Here is a 23871-nt window from a genome sequence, read left to right on the forward strand (position 1 = left end):
ATTCAATGGGCCACGATGTGTCATGTTTTTACCGCGCAATCAATAAAAAATATAATATATATAATGTATGTTTTGTTTCCGGCCCTGGGAAGGCCCAAAACGTTGGAGGGCCTGGCGGGATTTGCCCGGTACGCCAGATAGCCAGTCCAGCCCTGCCAATATGCAAAGCGTGCAGTACTGCAGGACGAGGCTGTTCCTACTTTGTTTCAGTTCTAACATTACATCTGAAATGTAAGAGCGATACAAAATAAAAGCGTTCCACTTTGAAACCGCCTGCTCCAGTCTACTTTGGGACGGTGGATCAGGTCCATCACGTTGGTCTGTGTCATTTTCAGGATCGGACTCCGGTTCAAACATATATGGCTGTACTGCCGTCATTGTAACACATAAACTGATGCTCAGCTTTAACGGGAATGCTGGGAAAGCGCTCTGTTAGACAGGGGCGGAGGCTCTCTGGTTGTTGACCAATCAGAAAAGAGTGGGCGAGCTGACCAATCAGAGCACACTGGGCTCATAGGGAGGGGGGGTCATGAGCTCAGGACAGAGAGTGAATAGAGATACTACACAGAGATGCTTTATGAGAAAACCAATGTGATTTTGGAACATTGAACAATGTAAATCTATTCTAGTACACCTCAACAATGGAAGTATGATCAATAAAAACGGCCACAATATGGGACCTTTAATATGATGCACAGTCCATCTGAGACCATACCTTCAGACAGCCTATGACTGAAGCACAAGGTATTTACTCAGTCTTCAGCTGTGGAGCTGTGATCCGCTCTGATTAAATTGTGATACCACTTCTGTGGCTTTCTACCAGCGATCATGTTTAATATTAAAGACTACAAACCTGTATCGCTCTCATCAAAACGGTATTCTGCACTGTGCAGCACTCATCCAGATAAACTATGACTGTTAACTTTGTTAACTTTCGTTATGCATTGATACAGCGACACAAACCGAATGACAAGGCTACACGCATAGGTTGAGAACTAGAAACACACATGTATTCATATTTTTTTTCAATATTGTGAACATGTTTTCTTTTCTATTTTAATTATAATGCTTTTATCTTTGTGGTCTGTTTTTCCTAGATCTATGTCTGTGTATTGTGTAACTTGGTAATATTTAGAGTCAAATTCCTTCCTCTCTTTTGATCTATTGGTGATGAGTATACTACATAACGAAACACATGGCTTGCTTTGCATATTTGAACTTAATTCGTGCACTATAATAAATGTATATGGAAAATTACCACTCATCACAACATAATGTCGGCTTGCAGGCTATTAAACTATCTGATCTCGGTGGGACTTAATGATGGGGGATACAAAAAGCAGTCGGTATATTTCAAAGCAAATGCCTACTATAATATTTATGTTATATGTCTTAAAATTATTTCGGGTTGTATTTTTCTGAAGCTTTTAACAATTATATGTGATAAAATCAGCACTTATTAATCGATATGCTGTTGTGATCGTTGGCTCACCTACTATATAACACGTAGGGTTAAAGTGCCTATTGGGTCTCAGGTTTGAGTCCAGCAATGAGCTGTTTTGCTATTTTTATCTCGATGGACCCTGAATAATATGTTTGTATAGGAGGATGCATAATATTGTTTGCCGAGACCAACATGAATGATCAAGCCACATTTTAAGTCTAAATATCCCGCACCCTGTGTGTAGCAATCACATTTCTGCTGCTATCATTGCAGTTAACAGTCATAGTTTATCTGGATGAGTGCTGCACAGTGCAGAATACCGTTTTGATGAGAGGGATACAGGTGTGTAGTCTTTAATATTAAATATGATCGCTGGTAGATAGCCACATACGTCGTATCACATTTTAATCAGAGCGGAACACAGCTCCACAGCTGAAGACTGTGAGTAAACACAGTGTGCTTCACTCATAGGCTGTCTGAAGGTATACACAGGTCTCAGATGGGCTTGGCATCATATTAAGAACGATATAAAGTAATAAGTTTGGCAAAAATAACTGGTTTAAATGGTTTATTTAAGCTTGCGATGTTTTGAACAGACATCCCCAGTCACCTCGTCTGTCATTTTGTTGTCCTCGCTGTGAGCGTCCTGATATCGGTATCGTTACCACAAACTCAAATACTCATACTGAATATGCAGCAAAATGTTTTTATGGAGCCAAATATACAAAAAGATGAATGTAAACGACAGACGAAACGATCCAAATGTGTATTTCCTGGTTAGTCGACATTGAATCCTCAAAGATCTAGCCCCCAACACATCTGCCTCACATTATAGAATATCACCAGTTGACATTTAAGTGCACCTTAACAATGCATAGAGTTACCTGACTAGCCTGTGACCAAGACATGTTACTTTACATACAGTTAGGTCCATATATATTTGGACACTGACACAAGTTTTGTTTTTTTACCTGTTTACTGAAACATATTCCAATTATAGTTATATAATGGACATGGACATAAAGTGCAGACTCTCAGCTTTCATTTGAGAGTATCCACATTCAAATTGGTTGAAAGGTTTAGGAGTTTAGCTCCTTAACATGTCACCCTCTTTTAAAAGGGATCAAAAGTAATTGGACAAATGACTCAAAGGCTATTTCATGGGCAGGTGTGGGCAATTACTTTGTTATGTCATTATCAATTAAGCAGATAAAAGGCCTGGAGTTGATTTGAGGTGTGGTGCTTGCATTTGGAAGATTTTGCTGTGAAGACAACATGCGGTCAAAGGAGCTCTCCATGCAGGTGAAACAAGCCATCCTTAAGCTGCGAAAACAGAAAAAAGCCATCCGAGAAATTGCTACAATAGTAGGAGTGGCAAAATCTACAGTTTGGTACATCCTGAGAAAGAAAGCAAGCACTGGTGAACTCAGCAACGCAAAAAGACCTGGACGTCCACGGAAGACAACGGTGGTGGATGATCGCAGAATCATTCCCATGGTGAAGAGAAACCCCCTCACAACAGCCAACAAAGTGAAAAACACTATCCAGGAGAAAGGCGTATCAATGTCCAAGTCTGCCCTAAAGAGAAGACTGCATGAAAGTAAATACAGAGGGTTCAATGCACGGTGCAAGCCACTCAAAAGCCTCAAGAATTGAAAGGCTATATTGGACTTTGCTAAAAAAACAGCTAAAAAAAAAACAGCACAGTTCTGGAAGAACATTCTTTAAGCAGATGAAACCAAGATCAACTTTTACCAGAATGATGGCAATAAAAAAGTATGGAGAAGGCTGGGTACAGCTCATGATCCAAAGCATACCACATCATCTGTAAAACACGGCGGAGGCAGTGTGATGGCTTGGTTTTTAGTATATTTAGGATATTTGATATTTTGACTGTATTCCACCATTCCACCTTCAACCCATTATAGGCCGATGCAGGAAATTGTGTATTGTTGCCAGTTATATTACGGAGCTGTGTGACTACAAGGGGCACTAAGGGTTTTTGTGTGTGAGAAATTCTGTTCCAATCAACATCTGATTCATCAATGGGAACATTTATTGTGCAAACTGCAACAAAAAAAAACTGAACAGAACAAATGAAATATGAACACATTTGAATCACGTTTATACAGTGGGGCAAAAAAGTATTTAGTCAGCCACCAATTGTGCAAGTTCTCCCATTTAAAAAGATGAGAGAGGCCTGTAATTTCTATCATAGGTATACTTCAACTATGAGAGACAGAATGAGAAAAAAAATCCAGGATATCACATTGTAGGATTTTTAATGAATTAATTGGTAAATTCCTCGGTAAAATAAGTATTTGGTCACCTACAAACAAGCAAGATTTCTGGCTCTCACAGACCTGTAACTTCTTCTTTAAGAGGCTCCTCTGTCCTCCACTCGTTACCTGTATTAATGGCACCTTTTTGAACTCGTTATCAGTATAAAAGACACCTGTCCACAACCTCAAACAGTCATACTCCAAACTCCACTATGGCCAAGACCAAAGAGCTGTCAAAGGAGACCAGAGACAAAATTGTAGACCTGCACCAGGCTGGGAAAACTGAATCTGCAATAGGTAAGCAGCTTGGTGTGAAGAAATCAGCTGTGGGAGCAATTATTAGAAAATGGAAGACATACAAGACCACTGCTAATCTCCCTCGATCTGGGGCTCCACGCAAGATCTCACCCCGTGGGGTCAAAATGATCACAAGAACGGTGAGCAAAAATCCCAGAACCACACGGGGGGACCTAGTGAATGACCTGCAGAGAGCTGGGACCAAAGTAACAGAGGCTACCATCAGTAACACACTACGCCGCCAGGGACTTAAATCCTGCAGTTCCAGACGTGTCCCCCTGCTTAAGCCAGTACATGTCCAGGCCCGTCTGAAGTTTGCTAGAGGGCATTTGGATGATCCGGAAGAGGATTGGGAGAATGTCATATGGTCAGATGAAACCAAAATAGAACATTTCGGTAAAAACTCAACTCGTTGTGTTTGGAGGAGAAAGAATGCAGAGTTGAATCCAAAGAACACCATACCTACTGTGAAGCATGGGGGTGGAAACATCATGCTTTGGGGCTGTTTTTCTGCAAAGGGACCAGGACGACTGATCCGTGTAAAGGAAAGAATGAATGGGGCCATGTATCGTGAGATTTTGAGTGAAAACCTCCTTCCATCAGCAAGGGCACTGAAGATGAAGCGTGGCTGGGTCTTTCAGCATGACCATGATCCCAAACACACCGCCAGGGCAACGAAGGAGTGGCTCCGTAAGAAGCATTTCAAGGTCCTGGAGTGGCCTAGCCAGTCTCCAGATCTCAACCCCTTAGAAAATCTTTGGAGGGAGTTGAAAGTCTGTGTTGCCCAGCGACAGCCCCAAAACATCACTGCTTTAGAGGAGATCTGCATGGAGGAATGGGCCAAAATACCAGCAACAGTGTGTGAAAACCTTGTGAAGACTTACAGAAAACGTTTGACCTCTGTCATTGCCAACAAAGGGTATATAACAAAGTATTGAGATGAACTTTTGTTATTGACCAAATACTTATTTTCCACAATAATTTGAAAATAAATTCATTAAAAATCCTACAATGTGATTTTCTGGATTTTCTTTTCTCATTCTGTCTCTCATAGTTGAGGTATACCTATGATAAAAATTACAGGCCTCTCTCATCTTTTTAAATTGGAGAACTTGCACAATTGGTGGCTGTCTAAATACTTTTTTGCCCCACTGTATATCTTTAACCTCTTTATTCCCTTGCCGTACAGAACAACTCACATGCTCCCATCTCCATTACAACACAACAAGAGAGAGAGAGAGAGAGAGACATGAAAAACTGTGCATGCGTACACACGTTCCCAGGGTCAAAGGGTAAACACAAGGAGGGAAAATATAAGTTAACAATCTCCCTATCCTTTTTATGTCAAATATTAAAACAATGTAAAAGTAATACCTGTCAAAAGATTGGGTTACAAAGTGCTTTGAATTGTCTGTGCAAATAAAGTTTTCACCACAGATCACACAGTCCTTTACTTAGAGCTTTCAAAAGCACCAGAGCTGATGCTCCCTTTTTGGTGAGACAGTCAGAATATGTGATGTATCTGTGTATGTTTGAGAGGAACAGGATGGATGGATGGATGGATGGATGGATGGATTGTGTGTGTGTGTGTGTGTGTGTGTGTGTGTGTGTGTGTGTGTGTGTGTGTGTGTGTGTGTGTGTGTGTGTGTGTGTGTGTGTGTGTGTGTGTGTGTGTGTGTGTGTGTGTGTGTGTGTGTGTGTGTGTGTGTGTGTGTGTGTGTGTGTGTGTGTGTGTGTGTGTGTGTGTGTGTGTGTGTGTGTGTGTGGGTGTGTGTGTGTGTGTGTGTGTGTGTGTGTGCACACTGATCAGCCATAACATTGTGAACACCTGCCTAATATTATGTAGGTCCCCCTGTAGCATCCTAGTCGAATTAATACAAGCCTGGACTGATGGTTTAATGTAGTTTATTCCGTTTTCCAAAAACGTAAGAGCTAGGTAGAAATTAAACAGAAGACAAAATAATACATTAGAGAGATTAAACTAAAGTCTGTTAGCACTGAAAAGTTAACAAATACACAAATGAACTCCAAATTATTTGAGAATTAGACACACACAAATGTATTTACCTTGTTGCCCTCTCGACCTAAGCTAAACTCCTTTATACTCTCCCATTTTGTCCTTAATGCGTATTTATATGCCGTGTTACTGCACCTTTTTATCTCCGTGTAAGCGTACTTTTCTGTTTGCGTCTTTCTGCCAACTTCCGTTACATGTGCGCCTATTGTCTCTTCAAACTAAAAGCACGTCCTTGTTCATGAGAAATAACAAAACAAAAGTTATTCAACAAATACATGAACCATATTGTTTGGGGTCCTTTACATCCCCCTTTTGCGGTCAAAACAGCCCTGACCCGTTGAGGCCTGGACTCCACTAGACCTCTGAAGGTGTGCTGTGGTGTCAGGCTCCAGGACATTAGCAGCAGGTCCTTTAAGACCTGTAAGTGACGAGGTGGGGCCTCCATGGATCAGAATTGTTTATCCAGGACATCCCAAAGATGCTTGATGTATTGAGATCTGGGGAATTTGGAGGCCAAGTCAACACCTTGAACTCGTCGTGTTCCCTCGAACCATTCCTGAAGCACTCCTGCAGTGTGGCAGGGCGCATTATCCTGCTGAAAGAGGCCACTAACTTTAGGGAACAGTGTTGGGCAAGTTACTTCCAAAATGTAATACAGTACATATGACTTATTACTGTCTTTTTAAAGTAATAAGTTACATTACATTATTACTGTCTCTGAAATGTAATGTGTTACATTACTTTTGCGTTACTTTGAGTTACTTTCACCAAAATAACCGCAAAAGTATGGCTTTAAATGCTAAAATGTAGTTGATTGCAGCTCGTTAATTAAAGCTATCTATCTATCTGGCAGTACATGCTGAAAATTAGGTAAGCTAGAAATTAAACTCATGCTCTGTTTAAGTGGGCTAAATAATAGTGGATAACAGTAACATTACGTTGTTGTTTGTTATTAATTACTATTAGTAACATGTGGAGCGGACCAGCAGATCCTGCAGCATGTGACCTGATGCTCTCTACAAATGTACCTGTTGCATTTGGTGCATGTGGTAGAAGACCTCTTTTTTAGGCCTATGCACAACCAGCACACACCTCACCTCCTTGAGATGGTGGCAGCAGTGGCGATGGTGGTGTGGGTGATTTCGTAGAGGGCAGCAACAGTGGTCTGTAACTCCACCACCATGGTAGCAGCAGCTGCTGTGCGCGGGGGTGCTTTCTCCGCACAATCTGTGAAGACACCATGGGTTTCCCGAGTTCCTGTAAGAACAACCTCCGTCTGTGTGTTCTTTAATGGTTCCAGTAGGGATCCACAGCAGTGACCAGCAAGAAGGCATTAAAGGCGGACACATCGATGCAATTGAAGAACTGGGCAAGGGGCGACATCGTGGATTCTTAATATGGCATACAGTGCTCTGCGTAAATGAGTACACCCCCTTTGAAAAGTAACATTTTAAACAATATCTCAATGAACACAAAAACAATTTCCAAAATGTTGACAAGACCAAGTTTAATATAACATCTGTTTAACTTATAACATAAAAGTAAGGTTAATAATATAACTTAGATTACACATTTTTCAGTTTTACTCTAAGGGCGACGCAAAAATGAGTACACCCCACAACAAAAACTACTACATCTAGTACTTTGTATGGCCTCGATGATTTTTAATGACAGCACCTAGTCTTCTAGGCATGGAATGAACAAGTTGGAAACATTTTGCTACATCAATCTTTTTCCATTCTTCAAGAATGACCTCTTTTATAGACTGGATGCTGGACGGAGAGTGATGCTCAACTTATCTCTTCAGAATTCCCCATAGGTGTTCAGTTGGATTCAGATCAGGAGACATACTTGGCCACTGAATCACTTTCACCCTGTTCTTCAGAAATCCAACAGTGGCCTTAGATGTGTGTTTAGGATCATTGTCATGTTGGAAAAGTGCACTACGACGAAGGGCACAGTGTGATGGTAGCATCTTCTCTTTCAGTATAGAGCAGTACATCTGTGAATTCATGATGCCATCAATGAAATGCAGCTCCCCGACACCAGCAGCACTCATGCAACCCCACACAAGGACACTGCTACCCCCTTGTTTCACTGTAGGCACCATGCATGTTTCTTTGTATTCCTCACCTTTGCGACGCCATACAGTTTTGAAGCCATCAGTTCCAAAAACATTTATCTTGGTCTCATCACTCCAGAGTATAGAGTCCCAGTAGTCTTCATCTTTGTTAGCGTGGGCCCTGGCAAACTCTAGGTGGACTTTTTTGTGCCTGGGCTTTAGGAGAGGCTTCCTTCGTGCACGGCACCCATGCATGCCATTCCTCTGCAGTGTAAGCCGTATTGTGTCAAGGGCAATAGTCACCCCAGTTTGGCTTTCTACTTCTTAGATAACTGCAGTGAACTTGCATACCGATTTTCTTCCACCCTTCTCATCATAAGATGCTCCTGAAAATTAGACATTTGTAGTCTAAAATGTAGCTTTGCTCCAGAGACTTTCAGTGGGGTGTACTCATTTTTGCATTGCCCTTATTTGAGTAAAACTGAAAAATGTGTAATCTAAGTTATATTATTAACCTTACTTTCATGTTAGAAGTTAAACAGATGTTATATAAAACTTAGTCTCATCAACACTTTGGAAATAGTTTTTGTGTTCATTGAGATATTGTTTAAAATGTTACTTTTCGAAAGGGGTGTACTCATTTACGCTGAGCTCTGTATCTCCTCCTGGGATGATAGATTTGCCTCCCTTACACCCATGAATGGAGGGGGGACGCTGCAGAATTGGAGCGTGTGGTGTATTAAATCTGGAGATATAGCAGGGCAGATACTCCCTGAGGCCAGAGGAAGGTTGGGTGGAAGAAGAGTGAAAAACAACATCTGGACTACGTCAGAAGATGAGCAAGACGAAGACCAACGTATATCCCACCTTATATGGGTACCCGCAAGACATGGTGTACGAACGTATAGCGCACCTTATGTGGGTACACATCCACATAGAACATCCAGTTTGACACACACACACACACACACCCACATTTCTCCTTTAAAGTGTATGCACAAAGAATGTTCAGGGGACTTCCACAATTGGCTCTGGGAACCCCGCACCGCCCGTGTTGGTGTCTGATACTATGCTGTTGTAATAAACCTTATTATATACAAGCTAGTGTCTCCGGAGACTTCTTCATCATCTTCACAAACATCGCTACAAGCGTTTTATCTTTAGTAATCTAGTCTCTGTGTCCTGTCCATCTGTCAGTACACAGCTGAGCCCCCATTCCCCATAAAACTGTGTTAGGGGACGGGCAGGCAGTTGTGGAGCAGCAGCTTAGAAGCTGTGGTACTGTCTGGTGGCCCTATCCACCGCTAAATCATCCAAAAAAGGACGATTGGCCCATGGGGGACCGACATTGAAAGGGCAGAGCCTCCACGGAGGTCCTTGAACGCACCACAACAAGCTCTCGCGGGGGCCCTCGCTCCGTATTAACGCTTTGACCACCTTGACGGCAAGATGCGTGAATCGAAGCCACTACACCAGCTGAGGTGTGTTTTTTGACAGCAACACCCCGGTTATAAGTGTCCCAGAAAGCGCACAGTGCTTTGAGCGCACTCTCTGCGGTAAATACCCTCACGTGAACGCGCCCAATCACTGCCTCCTTTACTGGAGTGATAGCGGGGCGGCGAGTGAGTGTTTTACAATGGGTGCCCAGTTAACGTCATATGAAACAGTTCAAGCTAAGTTCCTGAGATGTCATGGGAAAGTGTGGGATTGTGGAGGGAACGGAATCTTGCTCTATACATTTTGTTTCAAGCACAATATTATCATTGCAATCACACTCATACACATTATCACCATGCAGTCTTTCTCAAAGAGTGGTCCGCGGACCACTGGTGGTCCGTGAGCGACCCCTAGTGGTCCGTGAGTATTTTGGTAAAATGTCACATTTGAAATTAATATATTATAAGTTTAAAGTGTTTCTCAAACTGTCTTAAAATGACTAGTATAGAGTGTAGCATAGATGTAGCGTAGCTACGTAGGTTCGTAGCTAGGTCACGATCTTACGTCATAAATGATTTGCGCGGTCAATTTGAGCTGTCAACTGACAAGATGGATCGATGGCTAAAGACAGGGTCAGTTAAAAGAAAATTAAATGACAAATCTGACGTGACAGTCAAGGTGCATCGTCCTGATGCAGGAGATCCAGCAACTACAAGTGGTTCAGCCGCAGCGACAAGTGATTTTGTGTGCGTTACTGAGTCCCAGGAGAGCGGTTCGCCATCTTAACCACCACCCGGCTGAAAGCTGTGCAAACTCGGCTTGATCGCGGAAAGTCCAGCGCTAAAGTGAAGAGAAATTATCACAGCGACTACATAAAATTCGGATTTTTCTGGACTGGAGATGAAGAGGATCCCAATCCACACTGTGTTTTGTGCTACGAGTCCTTGGCTAACAAGGCTATGAAACCCGCCAAGCTCAAGCGTCATTTTGAGAGCACAAGGAATACATCGGGAAACCTTTAGCATTGTTTGAGAGAAAACGTGATGAACTTAAAAAACACATGATGAAGGCGCCCTCACATTTTTTTGCGACAGGGAAAATGCGAAGGCTACAGAGGCATCATACAGTGTATCCCTTCTCATCGCAAAAACAGGGAAACCTCATTCAATATTGCTGGCTGTCGCGTGGGAAAGTTCTCACCCGTGTATTTGAACTGCGCGATGAGGTGATGTTATTCTTGCATATCATACTGATGAACTGTATGACAGACTGCATGATTTCCAGTGGCTCTCAAAATTGGCATACCTGGCCGATGTCTTTAGCGCACTCAATGCTTTGAACTTAGCGCTGCAGGGAAAAGCCGTCACCGCCTTCAATGTGCAGGACAAATTTAAAGCCGCACGCCTCAAGATGGAATTGTGGTGTGTCCGTCTGGATCGCCAGGAGTTTGACTGTTTTCCGACGCTTGTGGATTTTCTCCTCGATGCAGATGAAGAGCTGGACGGCGGCACAGTTGCAGCCTTCAAGGAACATCTGCAAGGCCTTCACTTTCAGCTGGGAAGATATTTCCCAGAACTAGATGCAGGCTATGAGTGGATCAGGAATCCATTGGGGACAAAACGCACATCGAACACGTCAGTTCCAAGCTCCCATCAAGACAGGTTGACAGCCTTGTAGACATCGCATCTGATGGGACACAGGACGACTTTCAGAGAGAAAAGCTTGACGGACTTTTGGGTCCACGTCCAGCCTGAGCACCCAGAGCTGGCTGACGCTGCTCTGAAACTGTTGATGCCGTTTCCAACCACCTACAACTGTGAAGTTGGTTTTTCTACACTTGTTGGTCTGAAAACAAAGCAGCGTAACAGGATCAATGTGGACTGTGATATGAGACTAAAACTCTCCAGTTTGGATCCAGACATTGTTTCACTGATGTCTCGGCACAAGCAGCACCATTCCTCCCATTAGGTAGCAACAGAGACACGCAGTGTATGAGTGAGTAAACAATGCTATTTGTAAATGTAACAGTGTAAATAATTACCTTGTGTTTATTGTTAAATTCTTGTTAAACTTGGGCCTGCAAACATAGTTTTACTGTATTTTATTTTTGAAAATACACAGCAGAAGTTTGTGTCGTACTAAATGCGGTGCATTTTGCGTATCTCTCTGTTCGCTCGGACATAAACTCAGTAATAAATGTAGTCTATGTTTCATATGATGTGTAAAATCTATCAGCATTTACCGTTTAAATCGCATGTGAACGAAATGCTTGTAGAATCCGTAGTTGTATTTGTATTGTTGATTTAATGTGTGAACGAGCGATATAGAGAAGGTCACATAAAGCTGTTATTATTAGGCTGTAATTTGTAATGTACTGTTGGAGTAGTAAGCAGGCCTATTGTATTTATTCTAGTTTATATTTAGTTATATCATCAGAGTTTTGTGTGTTCACTTCCCATTTCATCACACAGAGCTTTAAAAAGACGTGTTTTCAGTGCTTTGGTTTTTATTGTATTAACAATTTTCACAGACTCGTCCAGTACTGATTTGAGGCATGGTGGCATTTTTTTCACAGCCAGCTGTTCTCTGTGAATGCAACAGTGTGTTGCTGTGGCGCAAGGTGCAACTGCGCGTACGCGCGCTGCCAGTCCCTTGTGTTTCCCAGTCATTGCAGTTGCACCATCTGTGCAAATACCAACACATCGTGTCCAGTCGATATTATTCTGCAGGATGAAATCGTTGACTGAGTCAAAAATGGCTTCCCCTGTGGTGTTGGTCGGCAGGGAACGACAAAACAGAAATTCATCCTGCACACCGCCATCATAAATGTACCTTACAAAACACAGCAGATTTGCCTCATTCACGATATCAGTTGACTCGTTCAGTTGCAGTGTGAAAAACTGGCTTTGGCGTAAACGTGTGATCAGCTGATCTTTCACATTTTCGGCCATGGCTGTTATTCGCCGCTGGACAGTATCATTGGAGAGGGGGACCCTGTTAATTTCGTCGCTTGCTTTCTCCCCAAACAATACATTAGCCATAACCTTGGCAGCTGGTTTGACTAAATTTTCACCTATTGAATGAGGTTTCCCTGTTTTTGCGATGAGAAGGGATACACTGTATGATGCCTCTGTAGCCTTCGCATTTTCCCTGTCGCAAAAAAATGTGAGGGCGCCTTCGTCATGTGTTTTTTAAGTTCATCACGTTTTCTCTCAAACAATGCTAAAGGTTTCCCGATGTATTCCTTGTGTTTGCTCTCAAAATGACGCTTGAGCTTGGCGGGTTTCATAGCCTCGTTAGCCAAGGACTCGTAGCACAAAACACAGTGTGGATTGGGATCCTCTTCATCTCCAGTCCAGAAAAATCCGAATTTTATGTAGTCGCTGTGATAATTTCTCTTCACTTTAGCGCTGGATTTTCCGCGATCAAGCCGAGTTTGACAGCTTTCAGCCGGGTGGTGGTTAAGATGGCGAACCGCTCTCCTGGGACTCAGTAACGCACACAAAATCACTTGTCGCTGCGGCTGAACCACTTGTAGTTGCTGGATCTCCTGCATCAGGACGATGCACCTTGACTGTCACGTCAGATTTGTCATTTAATTTTCTTTTAACTGACCCTGTCTTTAGCCACCGATCCATCTTGTCAGTTGACAGCTCAAATTGACCGCGCAAATCATTTATGACGTAAGATCGTGACCTAGCTACGAACCTACGTAGCTACGCTACATCTATGCTACACTCTATACTAGTCATTTTAAGACAGTTTGAGAAACACTTTAAACTTATAATATATTAATTTCAAATGTGACATTTTACCAAAATACTCACGGACCACTAGGAGTCGCTCACGGACCACCAGTGGTCCGCGGACCACTCTTTGAGAAAGACTGCATAGAGTCTAGTAGAGGGTGGAGCGAGTGTGAAATAGAACTGCAGTTTGCAGGTAACAGTGTTATCTTGTGAGAAAAACTGTTATTAAAAGTAGAAAGAATAGTCATCTTTGCTTTCAGGTTTGGTTGCACTTGGAATACCCTTGTCTTGTTTTGTCTTTTGCCATGAACTCTGTATTGTGTTGTCTTCAACAGGGATATCAATGGATGAAAGACAAGGTCCTGAGTGAGGAGGGGCACCGGCAGAAGGTGAAGCTCAAAGAGCTGCAGGCAGTTGCTGAGCGACTGGGTTGCACTCTGCCCCAGCTGGCTATTGGTAAATCCAAACTGAGTTGTATCTTCCTATGTAATTGTCAATGTTTTTTTTCTTGAACATCTAACGTTTCTGTCTCTGTCATATCTTTTTCATTTTCAATCATAACATCATTTTCCTAAATAGCAACTTTAACTTTTAAGTTTCCATAACCTTACTGCTTATCTATACAGTGAGATACAGTGAAAATTGAGAACATTAATATAGCACCAACATCCAGCTGTTTAAGATATACTGGAGTAATTTGGTCCTGAGCAGAGGAGGAAGTCGTCTCTCTTTGATAACACTGTCCCCCATCTGAACAGCAACACACAAACACCTCCAGCTCTGTCACCACTGTTGCTGTTGTTTGCACTCTTCGTGCAGTTAGCACTAGCTTCTAACTGTAGCAACATCTTTTTAATTATAATTTTTGAAAACAGTGTTTTAATGTTCCTTTCAATATCTTGATTTATTCTGACAAAATCCCTACATCATTCTGTATAGAGAATCTTTAAAAAAGGTGTAGAACTAGTTGGCCTTTCATACATTTAGGTCAACCCCTCACAAATCAGCGTGCAGAAATATTTAAAGGGCCGTTTTTACTGATCATACTTCCATTGTTGAGGTGTACTAGAATAGATTTACATTGTTCAATGTTCCAAAATCACATTGGTTTTCTCATACAGCATCTCTGTATAGTATCTCTATTCACTCTGTCCTAAGCATAGACTGTATATATTGAGTCCTAAGGCCTTGTCGGAGCTCCGCCCCCCCTTATGAGTCAAGTGTGCTCTGATTGGTCAGCTCGCCTACTCTGTTCTGATTGGTCAACAACCAGAGAGGCTCCGCCCCTGTCTAACAGCGTGCTTTCCTAGCATTCCCGTTAAAGCTGAGCATCAGTTTCTGTGTTACAATGACGGCGGTACAGCCATATATGTTTGAACCGGAGTCCGATCCTGAAAATGACACAGACCAACGTGATGGACCTGATCCACCGTCCCAATGTAGACTGGAGCAGGCGGTTTCAAAGTGGAACGCTTTTATTTTGTATCGCTCTTACATTTCAGATGTAATGTTAGAACTGAAACAAAGTAGGAACAGCCTCGTCCTTCAGTACTGCACGCGTTGCATACCTGTGCAAGGTTTTTGAAGCTGTCGTCTGTTAAATGCCGGGCACACAGTACAGTACTTTGAAACGTTGAAGGAACACTGTTAAAAATAAATTTCACCCACTGACTTTTTCGTGGTAGCTACTGCCTTCGGTAAGGCAAACATGACATTTCCCCTCACATTTAAGGGCACATTACTTTCTTGACATTTCAGCCTTCCGACAGTAAATGATCGGTTTGCAGAGGCTGTGCCTATTGGTTTATAGCTATGGGTGTGCCAACTTGCCGATTGGCCAGATTTAGTGACGTCAATAGCCCCGGAAGAAAACAATGGAAAAAGAAAAATCTACAACGAGGCATTGGAGGGCAGCATAGACATGTCTTTTCTACGTGAGAGTTTTACTCGCTACAGGCTGTACTTTGAGGGTTTGTGACTTTGCAGACCGTTTACATGCAATAAAAGCTACATAACACAAGAAAGGATGGGTTATAACCAGAAAAGCATAATAGGGGACCTTTAAGAAAGGAGACTATTTGCACAAATGTGTTAAGCAAACATAGATCTGGGAAATCCCTGTACCATGTTACATAAACTGGTAACTTAAGGATTGAATTCCCATGTTTGTTTCTCCTGTGCTGCCTATTCCCACAGCATGGTGCCTGAGGAATGAGGGGGTGAACTCTGTCCTGCTGGGAGCTTCCAGAACGGACCAGCTGATGGAGAATATCAAAGCAATTCAGGTCAGAAAGCATTAAGGCAGAAGGTTATATCGCTGCATGTTATTCTAATGTTGGCAACAGTTCAATAACCACAAACAGCAAATGGTACCCAACAATGTTGAGCCATGGACACACAGGTAGCTCATTCACCTGCAGCAGCTAAAACTGCAGCCCAACACCATCACCGCAGCACCGCCAGGGCCTTCAGGGTATTCAGAGAATACCCTGGAACCCTCAGATAAAAAAAAAAAAATTAAATTAACTAATTAATTATACAAATGAAATGTAATCAAATTGAAATAAAATGAATAAATGAGAATCATCTCCGTGTTGTTGATCTATAATATTACAGTGTTACGTTGATTTGAAAAAATGCAACCAATCAGATATTTTTCTGGTTCTCTGGGAAGAATATACTTCAACCAGGGTATTGTATATCCTTGATAGAATGCCCTGGCCCTTAAACTGAATGAGAGCATACGTTTGGATTGACAATTTTATCAACCAATCCTATATTGATTTGTAGCCAATAGGCATATTCTGTCAGATTTTCCCACGGTTCCAGGGTATTCTAGAAGACCCGTTAGTTCACTTGCTCGAGACTGAGGATCTAGCTAAGTGCTACGTAGCAATTCACGTACTGTGTTTACGTGGTTTTAATTTTACGTCCAAATGGCAACAGGTGAATATGTTCTTTAGCTGAATGAAATTGCTGAGTGGAGTAGGCCTTAAGGGTGTGTAACGGTATAGCGAGTACAGTACCAGTAGTTAAAGTAAGTGACTGGCTCCGTGACGTCCGTCTGACTAGAAGTACTGAATATTCCAATCCGGGGGGGAGGGTGTGTGTGTTTACAGAAGGTCCAGTTGTGATAGACACGGTTTGCCACTGAGCTACACATCCTTGGCACACGCCGAAACAGAGTCCCACGCCTCATTGTGGTGAAACTTCAATACTTTCAACAAAGGGGAAAGGAGATGGAGGGCAATACAAAATACCAAATTCGGCCTGCACAACCACTTCCCTCAAGGACCACCATAGAAAACATATGAAACAGGGCAAGTATGCTTCTCTTGTGGTGGATAAACTGTACATTGATGGACAATTATTCCAATACTGCAAAACCACACTCAGAATCCTCTGACCATCGTTAAATAATAAAGGGTACCAGAGATGTGAAAGTAAGAAAAAATGTTTTATTTATCATAGTCCTTGGTGTCTTACTAATGTGCAAATTATATACAGTGGGGCAAAAAAGTATTTAGTCAGCCACCAATTGTGCAAGTTCTCCCATTTAAAAAGATGAGAGATGCCTGTAATTTTTATCATAGGTATACCTCAACTATGAGAGACAAAATGAGAAAAAAAAATCCAGGAAATCACATTGTAGGATTTTTAATGAATTCATTGGTAAATTCCTCGGTAAAATAAGTATTTGGTCACCTACAAACAAGCAAGATTTCTGGCTCTCACAGACCTGTAACTTCTTCTTTAAGAGGCTCCTCTGTCCTCCACTCGTTACCTGTATTAAGGGCACCTTTTTGAACTCGTTATCAGTATAAAAGACACCTGTCCACAACCTCAAACAGTCATACTCCAAACTCCACTATGGCCAAGACCAAACAGCTGTCAAAGGAGACCAGAGACAAAATTGTAGACCTGCACCAGGCTGGGAAAACTGAATCTGCAATAGGTAAGCAGCTTGGTGTGAAGAAATCAACTGTGGGAGCAATTATTAGAAAATGGAAGACATACAAGACCACTGCTAATCTCCCTCGATCTGGGGCTCCACGCAAGATCTCACCCCGTGGGGTCAAAATGATCACAAGAACGGTGAGCAAAAATCCCAGAACCACACGGGGGGACCTAGTGAATGACCTGCAGAGAGCTGGGACCAAAGTAACAGAGGCTACCATCAGTAACACACTACGCCGCCAGGGACTTAAATCCTGCAGTTCCAGACGTGTCCCCCTGCTTAAGCCAGTACATGTCCAGGCCCGTCTGAAGTTTGCTAGAGGGCATTTGGATGATCCAGAAGAGGATTGGGAGAATGTCATATGGTCAGATGAAACCAAAATAGAACTTTTTGGTAAAAACTCAACTCGTCGTGTTTGGAGGAGAAAGAATGCAGAGTTGCATCCAAAGAACACCATACCTACTGTGAAGCATGGGGGTGGAAACATCATGGTTTGGGGCTGTTTTTCTGCAAAGGGACCAGGACGACTGATCCGTGTAAAGGAAAGAATGAATGGGGCCATGTATCGTGAGATTTTGAGTGAAAACCTCCTTCCATCAGCAAGGGCACTGAAGATGAAGTGTGGCTGGGTCTTTCAGCATGACAATGATCCCAACACACCGCCAGGGCAACGAAGGAGTGGCTTCGTAAGAAGCATTTCAAGGTCCTGGAGTGGCCTAGCCAATCTCCAGATCTCAACCCCATAGAAAATCTTTGGAGGGAGTTGAAAGTCCGTGTTGCCCAGCGACAGCCCCAAAACATCACTGCTTTAGAGGAGATCTGCATGGAGGAATGGGCCAAAATACCAGCAACAGTGTGTGAAAACCTTGTGAAGACTTACAGAAAACGTTTGACCTCTGTCATTACCAACAAAGGGTATATAACAAAGTATTGAGATGAACTTTTGTCATTGACCAAATACTTATTTTCCACAATAATTTGAAAATAAATTCATTAAAAATCCTACAATGTGATTTTCTGGATTTTTTTTTTTCTGATTTTGTCTCTCATAGTTGAGGTATACCTATGATGAAAATTACAGGCCTCTCTCATCTTTTTAAATGGGAGAACTTGCACAATTGGTGGCTGACTAAATACTTTTTTGCCCCACTGTACAAGGAAAAACAGACATTGCATTATTACTTTTTACAGCACGATATAATAATAATCAGTGGCGGGCAGCAAGGGCCAGCAAGGCCTTGTCTTCTGGCTTAAACTCTATCAGAATCACTCACTAACCTTTGAATATAGTTTTTTCATTAACATGTATTAAATTATTTCCAATCATTCTCTTCATTTTATAGCTTTTCTCTGTGTCTCTCTCGGTTGTGCTGCATCCAGTAATGGTTTTTAATGTTGGAGCTTTTATCCAATCATATTTCAGTCAGAATGTGTTGCTGGGTCGAAGGAATCTGCCATGAGGCAGAATCAACAGTGCGGGCCTTGTAGCTTAAAACAAGTGGCAATGAAACTGTTGCATTGACCAATCAGATTTCAATTTGGCGACACTGGGGCCATCTAGCAGGCCTACGATGACATCAGCATTTTCAAGACCTTTGATTGCAGACAAGTGTGCAGGGACATGGACTCCACAATGTGTTTTTTCCAGAAATACGACTGGAGAGAGTCGACTCTTAGCATTCGCCTCCGTGGCGAGTAAGACTTATTGTTGGAACTGAAAACTCAGATAATCTGTACAACAGATCAATTAAACTCATCTTGATCAAAGAAAGGAGGATGGAGAATTGAAGAGTAAAGGCTGTACCGGTAATGAAGTTTTTTTCTTGTCATTTCATTAAGTAAATATTGATGCTTCTGCTAGAGATGATGTGTTTGGTGAAAGGAGTGAAAGGAGACTTGTTGAATTGTGTTGTTTGGGTTTCTTGCTTTGTAATGGCATTCATTCTGCTACATCAGATACCTGATGGATACAGATATCTGTGATGCAGCGCACTGTTATACTGCATTTCAGTGTAATATTGGTTTCTATAGCCGAAACGTCATAATAATGGTATTAAGAGGTGGATAATTCAAGTAGGACACTACTGAAGGCCTATGTGAGAAATGCACAGCCAGCCAGCCACTGATGATGATGATAATAATAATAATAATAATAATAATAATAATAATAATAATAATAATAATAATAATAATAATACATTGTATTTATAGAGCACTTCTAACTTAAAGTCTCAAAGTACTCAAAAACAACTTGTGATGCATTTAAAACACATAGAAAATTCCTAAACAGAATGACATAAAACACAATATAACTGACACATTAAAAGCAGCTGTGAAAAGGTGAGTCTTAAGTTATGTTTGAACATGGAGAAGGCTCTGCCCACCCAGCTGATGTCTGAAGGAGGATTTGATGATCTTAGTAGGGAGTTGAGTGAGAAGACAGTTCTCCTGAACAAATGGGGGGGGAAAGTGTTTCAGACCACAGGTAGTGATTTTTATGCCCAATTAGTTCTGAAGAATATTGAGGGTGGGTGGTTCCAGGATTATAAAGTCAACGCAGTGGATGTAAGGAGCACATGGAGGCAGGACTTCCAGATAATAGTCTTTTATTTGTAGTTTGTTGTTCTTATATTGTTGTTTGGTTTACCTGGCAGAAAAGCACAACACATTCCAGTTAGTTTAAGCACAACACTCATAACTCAAATTATGTTACGAGGCAGCTATCCCTTACATAACTATATGCCATGTGGTGACAAAGTAGCCAAAGGCAATGAAAACGGCACAGAAAATAAAGACAGAGATAAGCCACCCAAGATGCCATGAAAATACAAAACAGAAAAGGAAACTAACTGGTTATTTACTCGAAACAACAGTTATTTCTCAAGAGTAGCTGGGGCTAGCCAGTTTCTTTGTTCGTCGGGGGAAGGGAAGCCACAGGTGAGCTGGCTGCCTTTATAGATTTGGCCCCTCCAGGGTGGCAGGACGAGGGAGCAGGTAGAGGAGTGGGGGAAGGGTTTTCCACAAGCTCAATTAAACTGCAAATCTTGAGAATTAGAGATGGAGCTGCAGCCAGAGGTGGTAGAAGTACTCTGATCTTGTACTTGAGTAAAAGTACAAATACTCAGATCTTGAACTTGAGTAGAGTAAAAGTACCAGAGTGTAGGAATACTCTGTTACAGTAAAAGTCCTGCATTCTAAATGTTCCTCCAGTCAAAGTAGAAAGTACTCTCATCTAAATGTACTTAAAGTAGCAACAGTAAAAGTAGTCATTGTTTGATTGGTCCATTTCAGAATAATATCTCTGATATGTTTTATAATTATTATAAATTATACTGAAAGTACTTGAGTAAATGTAATTAGTTACTTTTCAACTCTGCCAAAGTGCAGCAGTGTCCCAAGCATTACACCAATATAGACAATAGGCAATCCTGTGCTCTTGTAAAACTGATACCATATGACAATTTGGTGTATATGAACACACACGCACAACGCATGTTCAAAAAGATTGGCATGCCACAAGAAGGATCCATGGTAGAGAGCCACCTCCACCAAGCAGAGCAACTATAGCTGCTCTCAGAGCCGACATCTCCACGCCAGCTGCTGACCGGCTGTTAGTTTAGCAGAGCTGTATACGACAGTCTTTCCTCCATTTGAAAGTTGATTTGCACAGTGTAAGGTGCATCAGGGGCACGGTTCAGAGTGATACAAGCTTACAAAACATTCTGATTTACATTAATGCACATCATGCAACCATTATCTTTTTATTTTTAATATTTTAAATCTGCACAGCTCCACACTACCTCTTTTAAAATCTGTAAAGCTCTCCACTTTGAGTATAGTAAATCAAATGTGTCATATTTTACTGTACACAGTTCTTCACATAATAATATTTTGTGTACATTTTGTGTTGTCTTCAATGTCTTGACATTTTTTTCTTTTAAATAGCTTTCATAATACTTCTATTTGTTTTTTGTTTTTTTGCTACGTATTCTTCTTTCTGTGTCTTTGTATGCACCATATACACCTTGCACAATCATTAGGCACGTTGAATTTTGAGGACTCATTTTATTATTGAAAAACTACAGAGCTCTCGGTCAATCCAAAATGATAAAAAACCTCAAGTCTCGATATTTAAGAAAGTAAAAGTGAGGTTTTGGCTTTCTTAGGAGAAAATCTGTATGCACAATTATTATGCAATTAAAGGAAAAACGAAAATGTTCTCATTTCACGTGAGAATAATAAACAACTCAACATGTACAAATAAACATTTTGTCATTTCAACCAAAAACAAAATTGTGACCAATATCCTCTCCCTTCTTTTCAATAACAAAAAGTGCTGCCTCCCTCTGAAAGACTTTTTTAAATGTTTGACTTTTCGAAGTCAGTTAAATCTTATTTTTTGGCTCATTTTTTCCTGAGGGAAAGAAGCTGCCTAATAAATTATGCCCACCTTGATATAGGGTGTTGATCTCCTTAGGCCACACCCTTCCTCATTACACAAATACACATCGCCTGATAAGCTTAGATCTGACACGCATTCATGTTCATACAGCTTGGAGTTGGAAAATATGCATGAAAATTATGAAATGGTCAAAATGCTAACTTGGCTTATAAAGCCGCAGACAAATTCTTCTTACGTGTAAACCTACTTATAATAATAATAAAACTGATTCTGATTAAGAGGTGTATCAAAAGCACTTTATATACTGTATGTATATTGTATACGGTTTTATGAGTATTGGGTGCTTAGTTATCAATTCACAGCTAAATGTAAAATAAATGTTTGGTTAGGGCTGCTTGTTGTTGGAGGTGCTGTTTGGATAAGAATACATCATAAGACATTTCCAAGGCACTCTAGACTTTGTGTTGTGTTCGCCCTGAGAAACAAACTAGCGGCTTTAAAAGGCTTCATCAGAGTAAACCGTGAACTTGTAATATTCATATATCACTGTATATATATATATATATATATATATATATATACTTGCTGTTTATTGCTTTTATTTGTATGTAATTGTAAGTTGTTTAAATACTCGTTTTCCAACTTTTTATTATTTTAATACCTGAACACATTTCCCAATTTGGGATGAATGAAGTACCTACCCTACCTATTGTCATTGAAATGTATTCAATTATAGAAATGTGGAAAACAAGTATTTAAACACAATACAATTACATACAGTAGAAAGGACATGATTAATATTACAACATTTAATGTAGCCTTACTATGAAGGCTAGCCTTTATCCGGTGCTTTTGTACAGATTATTTTTCCACTGCACTATTAAAGTAAGACTATGACAATTAATAAAATCTGAAATGCTTTGTAACTTCGACCCACTTGAATGAGCACACAAAAAAACACAAAGAAAGGGTTGTTTCTGGGGCCACTTTGTTGCCAACTGTAGCCCACCAGGACCCAAAAATGGCGTAGCCTAAATACTTAGCAACATCAATGCATACGAATGTGCGTGCTCGATATAACACAAACTGACTGTATAACTATATAACATGATGATGATGATGATGGTGATGGTGACAAAGAATGCACCTAACGTGCCACTGTTCATTATATTAATACAAAAACAAGCCATCCTGTGGTTTCCGAAATTAACCAAATGACACAAGCAGATTTTAGTCGAGGCCGTCGGAAAGTTTGTCTCAAAACTTCTTGTTTGTAAAAAGACAATCCACAAGCTGAGCACTGAGAACCACAAACACATTTTTGGTCAAATACAAAATGGATTCACAAATGCCTGATCAAAAGTTGTCCATGTTAGAGAGGGATTCACACATTCCTTTTGTTTATTTGTTAATTAATTATAGTATTCACAGATCTTTTTTTATTTGAGAAATTATTTTTGGATATTTGTTTTACATGTGCACATTTTTTTGTGAGTTTGCAGATCTTTTTGAATGCATAATGTTTCTGTACACACAAATATTTATGAGACACAGGCAGGTTGCAGTGTAACATCATAGGGGACCGGGGCATTTGTAAGTCTCAAATTTCACCACTGACAACTAACTTGTGAATATTATATATTGGTGTAAATTTTACTCAATAACAGAAACCAAATTAAACAGTAGGAAGTGATGTGTAAATATGAATACAGATTTGACTAAATGTTTTCATAAATATTTTTTTTCCAGTGAAATTGGAATCGGACTTATTTTAACCCTCTCAAAGAACCGAAATCAAGAACAGGAATCTAAAAGCAGAAGAAGAATCGTTAAAATCTAATGATACCCAACCTTACATGTGATTGGAGGGAAAAGGTCCTGTTTCAAATGCAACCAATAAGGTTTCTTCACTGACTTACTTTGAAGCACTCACGAGAGTCCGAGTCTTGCACTCATGCGCCGCAACGTTTGGAAACCTGGGACTGGTCTATACCGGCTGCTCCCCCTCACCTCTCCCCCCTTCACACACACTGAAACGGTTGTGAAGATGTCAGGAAATTCAGCGATAATTACATTTGTCTACACAAACCACTAAAATTCAATATGTTCTTGAATAAATATGATACAGTTGAATGTATATCTTACTGTTTAGTTTGTATGTGGATCTTTTTCTGATGATTGTAAGTGTGTTATGTAGTGTTGGACTCACACTGGTCTGGTTCC

The 23871-nt window shown here is 41.0% G+C and overlaps 1 protein-coding gene across 2 annotated transcripts in view; it reads left to right on the top strand.

The window, feature by feature from the left end:
* Positions 1-23871, top strand: part of LOC134864534 (voltage-gated potassium channel subunit beta-2-like) — a 148460-nt gene that overhangs the window by 122270 nt on the left and 2319 nt on the right. For both annotated transcript variants that reach the window (XM_063883590.1, XM_063883599.1), the window contains 2 exons: positions 13624-13744; positions 15485-15573. In XM_063883590.1, coding sequence (XP_063739660.1) covers positions 13624-13744; positions 15485-15573 — 210 coding nt within the window. The remainder of the gene's footprint in view (positions 1-13623; positions 13745-15484; positions 15574-23871) is intronic.

Source organism: Eleginops maclovinus, chromosome 1 (genome assembly GCF_036324505.1).
Source record: "Eleginops maclovinus isolate JMC-PN-2008 ecotype Puerto Natales chromosome 1, JC_Emac_rtc_rv5, whole genome shotgun sequence".
In the NCBI taxonomy this organism is placed as follows: Eukaryota; Metazoa; Chordata; class Actinopteri; order Perciformes; family Eleginopidae; genus Eleginops; species Eleginops maclovinus.